This window comes from Limulus polyphemus, unplaced genomic scaffold (genome assembly GCF_000517525.1).
Source record: "Limulus polyphemus unplaced genomic scaffold, Limulus_polyphemus-2.1.2 Scaffold24, whole genome shotgun sequence".
In the NCBI taxonomy this organism is placed as follows: domain Eukaryota; kingdom Metazoa; phylum Arthropoda; class Merostomata; order Xiphosura; family Limulidae; genus Limulus; species Limulus polyphemus.
This window is the reverse complement of record NW_013665634.1, coordinates 482694-494528: the sequence shown is the minus strand read 5'-3', so window position 1 is coordinate 494528 and position 11835 is coordinate 482694. Positions and strand designations below refer to the sequence as shown.

Here is an 11835-nt window from a genome sequence, read left to right as displayed (position 1 = left end):
TGTGTATCGGTTAGAGCTTTGACTGGTCATTAATATTCCATGCGAAAAACTATTGAAAATATCCATGGTTCAGTAGGAGCTGTACGCAAGACTCTGAAGAGGGTGAATAGGTGTTAATAATAGAATGGATCGAAGTAGGAAAACAAAGCTCTGCAAACATGATGTTAAGTATTTCAGGACAACATCTTTAACTGATGGAAAACGATGATTCCAGAATTCGTGTTAAATGCTAAACTGCTGAGGAAACTAAATCAAAAGTTTTAAAATGAACATCGGACCACACACAGTGGAAAGAACAAAGCTGGATACGTGGACTACAAATCAATTCAAGTTTGATTTGTTTTTCAACAATCAATAGCAGTTTGTTCGACGGCTGAGAGGGGAACGATGTCGTGGTCAATGTATAGAAACTACAGCGAAGCATGGTGGGGGATCAATATAAGTTTGGGGCTGCGTTTCAGTCAACGGTATCTGTGGTCAACACAAAACTTGTGTTATCACAACTGCTGGCAACTGCTGCAAAAGTTGTGAAACGACATCTTGATGGTAAAGAGGCCAATGGAACACTCACAATCATGTCTTTGCTTCCAGAAAGTTCAGATACAAATATTCTTGAGGTTTTATGGACTTATGTAAAAACTACAATGATAAAAAGGCTACCAAACAACTTGTCTGAATTGTGGGGAGAAATACAAGACCTGTGGAAACATGGGCGTCCGCAGAAATTTTTTCCAGAGGGGAGGGGGGGGCAAAGTAGTGTGGAATTGTGAACTGAATAAAAAATTCATATACATAGCCTGAATGAATAAAGAAAGAATTATGTTTCTCATTTTCCAGGTGGGGCAAGTACCTCCTCTTGCCTCCCCCCTGCGGATGCCCATGTGTGGAAATATATTCACTTATCATAGGTTTATAAGCTATATGACAGCTTTAGAACCGTCGTAAGGATCTGTGTAAAGAACTCACACACAAACAAAGTGCATTGTACAGTTTATTCGCCTTTGTTTTATGAGATAATGTTTTGTACTATTACCGAATTTATCGATTAATTTCATATACTCATCGTTTGCGACTCATGTATGTGTGTTTCCAAAGCTATCTCTAAGTCCCCATAGAAAAACAAAACACATTTACATTACAGTTTTAGTTTCTACAAAACTTTATTTTGATTTTATACATCCGGAATAATAGGACAAGAAACTTTTGTATATTCACGTGGAAATTATATACAACACTGGAAATTTATATATATATATATATTTATTTTCAAACACCACTAAACAACTAGTTTTAAAAACAATCTGAAACGTTTAATCATCACTTTCAGTTTAAACGATTCATTACACTTATGTAACAAGAAGATATAATTTGAGAAGAAACACATGTTCTAGATATTTCAAGTATTTACAGGTAATAGTTTCTTTCAGGATTCTTGCACGAAACAAGCTTGAAACTCTCTTTTTTTCTTATACTCTTTTCACAGCTTAAAATAAATAATCATAATAATTATATTATGTCAGGAAACAAAATTATAATCGACTTTCGTTTATGCTTCCATTAATACGAGAGATTTCTTTCTGCAATCTTTACGAAGCTCACATATTTGTTAACTCAAGACTTATTCTCTAAGAAACATAAACCTTAGTCGATCTTTAGTCACGAAAACACCACCAGGTGGTGTCAAGGTGAAAAAAGGAAATAAAAAATGCTGCTTATTTTCTTTTTTTAATTAAAAGCATATTTGTGCGTAGAAAAGAAACTTGGTACATTAATTACACTGTAAATCGTAAAAATTATAATATACTGTAGAGGAACCATATTTTATTTTGATAATAAACATTTGTTACTGACTAAAGTTTTAGAATGCCCAAAAATATGTGATATAATAAATGGCACTACAGTATTTCCCATGTAAGGTGGATCCACAATGTATAAAATTAATGTTTGCTACTTAAGAGGAACACCATATGTTTATTTAATATATATGTATATAAGACAGTAAGTAAACTTAAAACTCAGTTCAATTACATTACATTCTATATTTACCTTCATTATTCGATTGCCTGTTCAGAGAGATACACTAGATATAATTAAATCTTCAAAGTAGTCCTAGAAGCAGCTAATCAATAAGATTTTAAGTATGGTTTCTGGGGCTGCAAACCTTTTCGTAAAACAATGTTTACAAACCGATCCTATGGCGCAAGTGTTTTTTTCTAAGTGATCCAAATAAAAGTACGATATTAACGTGAACATACTTGATTTTGCTACAAATATAGTATTAATTTAACTATACAATTATTAACTGCGTAGTTCAAATCACACACATTTGAAAAACAAACAAACTGCGCAATTTGGGTTTGGTTTTCCTTATAGAAGTGATTTAATGTACAAGATACCAGTTTGACATTCAAACTAAGACTTTGTAACTTTAAATAATGTGTTGGTATTTTGGACAATTACTGAACAAGGTAGAAAATTCATCCTAATTTGGCGGATACAATTCAGCTATGAATAAATACAACTAAAAGTATCATATATATATAAAGTTTAATTAATATCTCTACCCCTAGCGGACCCACTGAAAACAAAGAATCTTTGACGAAATTTTGTTGCTAAAGGCCCTCATTGGCTCAATGGTAAGTCTGAAGGCTTATAACGCTGAAAATCGGGGCTTTATACCTCTGGCAACACAGCACAGACACCTTTTCCGATACCCGTGGTGGGCACAGCACAAATATCTTATTGTGTAACTTTGTGACTAACAACAAACAAACTGTTACTAAAACTAAAAAAATATATATTGACTGAGATCCAAAAAATGTAAAACTTGACGTTACATTATAGTACGAATAATTATGAATAAAATACCAACAAATATTCTTGTTGTTTATCGATTACACTTTATTCTACAACAACAAAGGATGTCTTCCGGGTTATTGTTTTGTTTGACTTCGTTAATCTATTTTTCTTTCATTTACCCCAGACATTGTTGTCTTAGTGCGGGGGTTTTGACGTCAAACAATTTAGGCGAATAATGTTTTGTTGAATAAACAATGTACAGCTTTGAAAAATACAACAGCATAGATTTGTGTAAAAATTGACGCGTGTAAAAACAAAGAAACAAACAAAAACAGACTTTCAAATCATATCTTCAGTTGCGCGAGAGTTATTCCCTCTTGTATCTTGATGTATGTGTATAACCGAAATGTTCATATATAGAATATAAATTTTGTAATAGAATAAAAGGACACTAATTTTTTAGTATGTTCAGAGTTTTTTTTTTTTCAGTCAGCACCATCTATTTACAAAAAACAATATATTTTACTTTTAATAATTAAAGTTTATTTTTAGATATAAATTAAATCATTAGAAATGTTAGTAGATGAACGTTTTTTAAATTACAGAGTTTTAAAGTTTTATGTCCAAATACCGGACGTTTATAGTTTCTTTTCAGCACAAACAATTACATTCAAGTTTCCGATAGTCATTATTATCTATATACTGATTCGTAATTGTATTTACGTATCTATCGAAATTTACTTAATTTTTGAACACCTTCCATAATTCTTGACAAAATTATTTGAGCTTTTACATGTAATATTTGACTTCCATTGAATATAAACTAAAACATTCTTAACAGTCGTGAGGGAGGAGGGGGTCCAAAAATCAGGATAAAATGCTCCTGAGTTTGATTAAACCAGTTTATTTGAAAAATGATATCAACATGTACATAGACGTTCGAAGCAATAATCTAAATTCAGATTTCGGAAATTTTAATTTAAGTTCCCCTCCCCCTTATGGGGGTGAAAGGGGTATTATGGCTTTTTCGCTGGCTCCATGAATTGTTCAAAATAAGTATTTCTGTGCGGGTTTGAAAACGTTTCATAGTTGGGATGTCACGGTTGTTTGGTAGCTCTTAGGATTGGCTGTATAGATTCACTTGAAAATTGACAAAAGCTTATAAATACTTAATAATATATAACAATACTTGCAAACATATTTGCGTTCTTACTGTTTCCAATGGAATTCCTTGTAAACATGTTAGCGTTCTTACTGTTTCCAATGGAATTCCTTGTAAACATGTTAGCGTTCTTACTGTTTCCAATGGAATTCCTTGTAAACATGTTTGCGTTCTTACTGTTTCCAATGGAATTCCTTGTAAATATGTTTGCGTTCTTACTGTTTCCAATGTAATATATAACAATACTTGCAAACATGTTTGCGTTCTTACTGTTTCCAATGGAATTCCACGGGAAATTTTTTCGCTAATATAATTTTCTAAAAAAAAAAGAATATACTGATTTAATTAAAACATGCTTTACTATAAACTAAGTTATCTACAATCTCGAGTAATTTAGCCTAAAAATAAACTCACCTGAATATTTCACAACAAATATCTTAGTTTCAATATTTTTTCTAACTCGTTTGTTAAGTTCATAAAGTTTATTACTTTCTCAAAGCAAAGATATTTTGAAAACAAATAATGTTCATATTAGAAGTTTAAAAAAGAAGAAGAAGATTAAGCTCGTAAATTAAATGGTTTTCACACCAGGTGAAATGTTGCTAATTACTTCGTACATTTTCTCATCGAATGTCATTCAGCTCAGTCTACCCCCAGTGGCACAGCAGCATGTCTGCGGACTTATACTGCCAGAAACCGGGTTTCGATACGTATGGTGGCAGAGCACAGATAACCCTTTATGTAACTTTGTGCTTAATAACAACAACAGCTCAGTGTTGAAGTTTACAAATATTGCATTTCTGTTTATCAATCGAGCTTCAACTTATTGCACGCTAGATTTTTCTGTTAAACTCGTATGAAACTAAAAGCATGCCTCCTAGTGGCAAAGCGGTATGTCTGCGAACTTACAATGCTAGAAACCGGGTTTCGATACCCGTGGTGGGCAGATCACAGATAGCCCATTGTGTAGTTTTGTGCTTAACTTCAAACAAACAAACTAAAAGCATTAATACACCAGGAACGTAGGTAATAAAAGTTATTTTCTCAGGATTTTCTTACATTCAATTCAACGCAAAGAGATCGGAACAAAATTTCACAGGAAAAGTTTTTCCTCATACATAACAATTATTAATATAAAACAAAATTTATAAAACTCTTGCGGTAACTTCATACAACTCTCTTACGCTTATCTTTTGCAAAACATGGGTTTTAAGTTCTAGTTGAACATCTAAAAAGCATTTTTGAGCTTTATATGTACAAACATGTAAATAGATTTATTAGAAGAAAATTAGATAGAATTACTTGAATTGAAATCTTCTCAACAGAGAGTATAGAGAAGGCTTAATATCGCCTAAAGACAGCGAAATGAAGACCTAAACATATGATTTGATTATGAAAGTTTAAATAGTATATATTTTCTAGGATCTTCCACTTAAGCAATTTGTTAAGATTAAAAGGGAGAGAAAACCCTTTAGTTTCATACAGAATTGCATTTTAATTCTATGGTAAATAGTTCGAGGAGTGAGTAATGTCTTCTGTGCACTCATCACGCTTATTATACATATGACATTTTTACATATTACCTACAAGTACCCTAATGGTTGACTTCGTGTGAGGTGCAAAAACATGGTGTAATGAGTTATTTTTCTTATTTGTTTCTGAGGGGAACTTGTCCCTAGATATAAGAATCATTTCAAGTTCTGTTACTAGCATTCGGTGGAAAGATGTCTTTTTATCGATTTTGCCTCATTATTTGCTTCATTGTGGTTTTGTTTATGACTTTCTTTCACTGGTGAGCGTAGTATTTGTGATTGTGGAGATGGTAAAGAGTCTGGTGGTCCGTTCTCTTGCGTGTTCCACGAAGCAGTCATTCCATAAGGTGAGGTAATATTTCGTGGAGAAGTGGTACTACCTACCAGGAATGTGTTCCTGGGGACACTGTCTTCTGCTACTCTTTCACAGTCATATCTTCCTCCCGTTTCATTGTTTCCAACAATAAATCGGACTCGTTCACCATTTGAAGAACAAGGAGAATAACCGGAATTAGGAGGTAGCGAATTGTAATCACCGATTTTACCTAGAAGACAATGGAGGAGATAACGATCGGTTTGTGTTCCACTTGACTTTTTATTGTTGAAAATCCTGGAATTACGAGGAGATTCTGCTGAAGCCAAACCTGAAGGCTGACTCAAAGTTCGGAATGGCGCAGCACTGGTGTGTACATTTTGTGGTAGGTCACAGGAATGACAGGACAAAGACGTTACACCCCGATGACAGAATAGTTGTTGTAATAACGAAAGAGTGGTCCTTACATCCTGGCTCAATACTGCAACGTCGTGTGTTAATGTTGAGAACTGGTTATCTAATCGATCAACACTACTTTTTGTTGTCTCCACCTCATCTCGTAGTTCGAAAAGCTCCAGTGATCGCCCTGTATTAAATATAATTAAATAAAAGAACGAAATAGACATGTTTATATATGAATATATATTCATGTTAAGCATAAAAATTAGAACCAGTTGTGCCATATACCAGTACTAACTTTGATCAGAGCAAGCTACGTACTTAGTTAGGTTAAAAATAAAATTGTATGTTTTCTATTGACAAAAGTAACTCATTATCTCAAATGTTTGCTTTACACACTAGCATAACGTATTACTAACCTATTCCAGTTTCTTCATAGTTAGTTTCATTTTCATTAAACTTTACTGGTTTTAACGATTTTTAATAAGTATAGTATTGTCAAGATCACTTTTCATTGTTGTATTATTAGTGTACAAATTTGGAACTAACCTAAATTTACTGAGCTGGCTGGTTGTTGGGATTACGACCGAAAACATCGTTAGCAGTGAGGGTACCCAACTGACAATTCAATGCATTCTAACAATTATATTATTTAGTTTTATGATACATAAATTTCTAACAAGAGGTTTTTCTAGTCAATTCGTTATAAATGATTGTCTTTGTTTATTTATTAGTTAATTTTTAAATTATTTTTCCTGTGATTTAACCGAAACATTTCATTTGAACCACGTCTCAATAAATATAAGTCGTACTGATTTTCTTTTGTCTACAAGAAACTAACACGTCTCAATAAATATAAGTCGTACTGATTTTCTTTTGTCTACAAGAAACTAACACGTCTCAATAAATATAAGTCGTACTGACTTTCTTTTGTCTACAAGAAACTAACAACGTCTCAATAACTATAAGTCGTACTGACTTTTGTTTAATGAGCTAGGGACTAGGATATAGTTTCAAACTATGTCAGTTCTCATGAACCCAGATTGATTATGGCGAACTTTACATAAAATAGTTTTGTTTCGTGTATGTATCTATATCACAAAAAGTATAATTTTAGTAGCAATACAATCAAACCAATCATAATTGTAAAGGACAATTATAAATATCAAAAATTTTCAAAGCAACATTTCTAAACAGCGATTTTAAAGCTGCAAAACAACAATAGTTCTGGAATATCCAAATTATACCAACAAATAAGAGTAATAGATAATTCTATTAATAAGCAAGATATACGACATTCGGAATAGAAGTAAGGAATTTAGGATAATATTAAATCTTAAAACAGCTGAAAATGTGGAGTACAATAATTGTTTCTAACATTTTGTTGGAAAAACTAAGGAAAATAATATAACTAATTAAGTAATTTTAATTTTGACAACTTATATTATCGTTTCATAATATTTTCGTATTCACATTAAAGTTAAAAGTGAAGCCAATGTTTTTAGATTTGTTTCATGCTCACCAGTAGTGTTTTCCGACATAGTACCAGCATTAAAATATAAAGATCAACTTTCAGAAAGTACAGAAATAATTTGGTAGTAAATCCTAAATTATAATATTTGGACTAATGTAGAACTGTAGGTCTAACAGCCAAGGGCGTGGCCTGGTAATTAACATGCTAGATGGTGAATATGTAATATCCATGATCGCATCTCCTTGCTGCATAAGCACGCTCCGCAATTTGGGATGGTGGATGCGTTATAAGAGTGACTATTCGATTTGAAAAGACTTGACGACGGGCACTGTTAACTATTTGTCTTCCCTTTAGTCTGTTTCTTCAAGATTAGAAACGGTTAGAGTATTTTGGGTATATTTGTGTGAATATTCGAAACACACGACCCGGCATGGCCAGGTGGTTAGGGCGATCGGCTCGAAATCTGCGGGTCGCGGGTTCGAATCCTCGTCACACCAAACATGCTCGCCCTTTCAGCCGTGGGGGCGTTGTAAAGTTACGGTCAATCCTATTATTCGTTGGTAAAAGAGTAGCCCAAGAGCTGGCGATGGGTGGTGATGACTAGCTGCCTTTCCTCTAGTCTTACACTGTTAAATTAGGGACGGCTAAGCAGATAGCCCTCTTGTAGCTTTGCGCGAAATTCAAAACAAACAAAACAAAATATTCGAAACAAAGAAACAGACAGTTAAAGATACCCCCTCCTTTGAAATATACGCAAGTTTAATCTCTTTTTGATTTTAATCCAGTTTAAAAAAAAGGACGCCCAACTTCGAAGAGCAGAAATTATTTTATATATATATATACATACAGAAATAAAACAGAGGAATGTCAAATAGAACGAATTTTAATCATATCTAGTGTAGTTGACCTACACCTCAATTAAAACCAATCTGTTTCGTGACAAAAATATGTAGAAACGAGTGTTTTATATCATATTATTAAGGAAACAGGTATGTCTAATAAAAAACCCACTCTCGGACACAGTTCCTCCCCCACCTCTTATTTGGCACGTTCCGCTTTTACACTCCAGTATTTCGAAGATGATATATTTTACCTGAGGCCTTACCAAGATTTGGATGAGTAGCGGCTGACCGAAGCTTTTCATTCTTATATGATTGGCGAGAGAAGATGAGTCGACGAGCGTGAGGCGATAAACAGTCACCACACTTGAATTTATTTTCATTACTTTCATCTCTAGGAACAAATTAAAATTTATTAGATTAATTATATATGCCTACAAATTCTCTCCAATAATGGTATTTTAATATCAACACTTCATTATAACGCAAACAATACAGAATAAGACAATTTCTAATCATTTCCAATGTAGTGCACAAGAATAAACAATTTATTAAGCTCCAGATTGCTACTTAAAAACTACATTTGTTTTTACAACTTGCTTTGGAAAAATTACATTGTTTCTTTAAACTATGCCCGACATAGCCAAGTGGTTAGGGCGCTCGACTCGCAATCTGCGGGTTCGAATCCCCGTCACACCAAACATGCTCGCCCTTTCAGCCGTGGGGCGTTATAGTGTGACGGTCAATCCCACTATTCGTTAGTAAAAGAGTAGTCCAAGAGTTGGTGATAACTAGCGAAATCCATAACAAACAAACAATCTTTAAACTATTGCTGGGACTGAAATAGCTGTACGTAAAGTACCACTGACAACTGTGACTACATAAGATGAAATAAACCAACGTGTAAAACCATTAAGATTTCTGTAATTATTTAAAGTCGGCTCTACATGATCCCAGATGAACTAGACATCCTTTCCATAAGTAATAAGTAACTGCTGTTAAACTTTTTTTTTATTTCTATGTTATTGGAAGAAATGCGAACGGTCTACTTGTTGTCATGGGGACGAAAGAGATTAATAACCAATCTACTCATACGAAATTGAAATAAAAACAAGATTTTTTTACAACTCAATTACTTTCTTGTGTGTTTATTACAGAAAAAAAATTGAATTTTTTCAGCAACAGTTAACGCTTTTTTTCGATATCTAAATTAAAGACACTTTACCTCACATAAACACACAGATAATTTGCGGATTTTGAGCGTTAGAATGTAGCGGGTCTAAATAGAAAATTATGACAACAAAAAAAAACAAACAAAAACAATTGTTCATAATGTTAAGGAAATAATTATCTATAGCCTAGTAATATTTCGTAAAACCTAAGAAGAGACCATTTGAAATACTATGATTATTATTTTTTTAAATCTTGCTAAAAATGTAATTTTAACAGTGTTACTTTTAACTTTCTCAAAGAAAAAATCAGATTATAGTAAAGAATACTTCAATGCTCAAATAAAATTTCTTAATATTGAATGACTGAGCGTTTACTTGTGGTCAGTCTATCTGACTATAAATCTATGGTTCATAGCTCGTTAACTCAAAATTGCGCTCCGTATTTTGAAATTATATGTTTTGTTTGTTTGTTTTTGAATTTCGCGCAAAGCTACACGAAGGCTATCTGCGCTACCCATCCCTAATTTAGCAGTGTAAGACTAGAGGGAAGGCAGCTAGTCATCACCACCCACCGCCAACTCTTGGGCTACTCTTTTACCAACGAATATTGAGACTGACCGTCACATTATAATGCCCCCACGGCTGAAAGGGCAAGCATTTTGACGGGACGGGGATTCGAACCTGAGACCATAGATTGCTAGTCAAGTGCCCCAACATAACCTAAAGAAAATTATTAACTCTATGTATAACAGGTAAATAAAGGCCTATAGCTAATGAAGCTGTTTATATGAGAATTAAACATATGGTCTTGATGGCGAAGAATCGTAAGTTAATAGGCTTAATACTTGTGACAATAAAATAACGTTAGGGCGGAGGAATTTTTGTTTTTGTGTTCCTTTTAATATGTCGGTTACGTTTCCATAAATCTCCGATTTAAAATTCATAACAGGCAAGTTAAGAGAAATGGTGAGAAGAAGAAGAAAAACTGTAGTCTTATGTTAGTTTTAGTGCAAATATTAAGAATCCTATTACAGTTTCAAGGGCGCATAGATTACCTAAAGCTCGTATACCTACCTATCTAGTTTTATTTCTCATCACTTTCACAAGTTACCCATGCACCCTTCTCCATAGTAAAGCAGCCTAAAATGCTATTGTTCTTCAGTATCAAAGTTTTTATTGTAAGTTAAAAAAATAAACGAGATTGTATATTATCAAGTATAAGTGATATACATAATTTTAGACATGACACAAAAAAAACTTTAACAAGTTAACCTCCCGGACCTATTGTTCACGTCCCGTTACTGCCAAAAAGAAAAAAACACGCTGCGCACTTTGGGGTTGTAGGATCGTTATAAGGGTGACGATCAGTTCCCACTATTTAGTCAATCAAAAGTAGCCCAAGAATTGGCGATGGAGCTGTTGACTAAATGCTTTTCCTTTAATCTATCAATTCAAAATCTGGAATGGATAGCGCAGACAGCTCTAGAGTGGCTTTCCGCAAATATCCGAAAAGAAACAGATAAACAAAATACTTATTGTATAGAAAGGTCAAGATTCCTTCGGCTGAAGAGTTGATAATGCGTTTTTTTTTTATAAATGTTCTAGTTGTGGTAGTGATCGGACCTGGGATATCATCAAAGAACGTAATGTGAATGCAGAAACATAAACTAGAACCAATATCTACTTCTATTACAATCTTTCCTGGTCTTTATATAGTGGTCTTCTAAATCTAGAAAACCACCGAGTCCTGATTTGATAAGTGATTACTTAGATTAATTGGAAATAATTATAAATAAACTGCTTAGATACCGTGTGAGGATTTAAAATCTGCAAACGTTGTGTGATTACTTACATTAATGGAACATAATTATATATACAATGTTTGGATACCATGTATGGATTTTAAATCTGCAAACGTTGTGCGATTATTAATGGGACATAATTAAATATACATTGTTTGGATACCATGTGTGGATTTAAAATCTGCAAACGTTGTGTGATTACTTACATTAGTGAGACATAATTATGTATAAACTGCTTAGATACTATGTGTGGATTTGAAATCTGCAAGAATTGTGATTAGTTTCTTAACAAGGACTTATTTATTACTCATTACATTTTTTTTTTTGTTGCCTTGCCTAGAAC

At 33.3% G+C, this 11835-nt stretch overlaps 1 protein-coding gene across 1 annotated transcript in view; it reads right to left on the bottom strand.

The window, feature by feature from the left end:
* Nucleotides 1-4505: 4505 nt before the first annotated feature.
* The window catches only part of LOC106458689 (potassium voltage-gated channel subfamily H member 8-like), a 127738-nt gene continuing 120408 nt past the window's right edge, over nucleotides 4506-11835 (bottom strand). The window contains exons 15-16 of the mRNA XM_022385397.1: nucleotides 8785-8912; nucleotides 4506-6392 (exon numbers count right to left, since the gene is read on the bottom strand). Coding sequence (XP_022241105.1) covers nucleotides 5668-6392; nucleotides 8785-8912 — 853 coding nt within the window. The 3' untranslated portion in view covers nucleotides 4506-5667. The remainder of the gene's footprint in view (nucleotides 6393-8784; nucleotides 8913-11835) is intronic.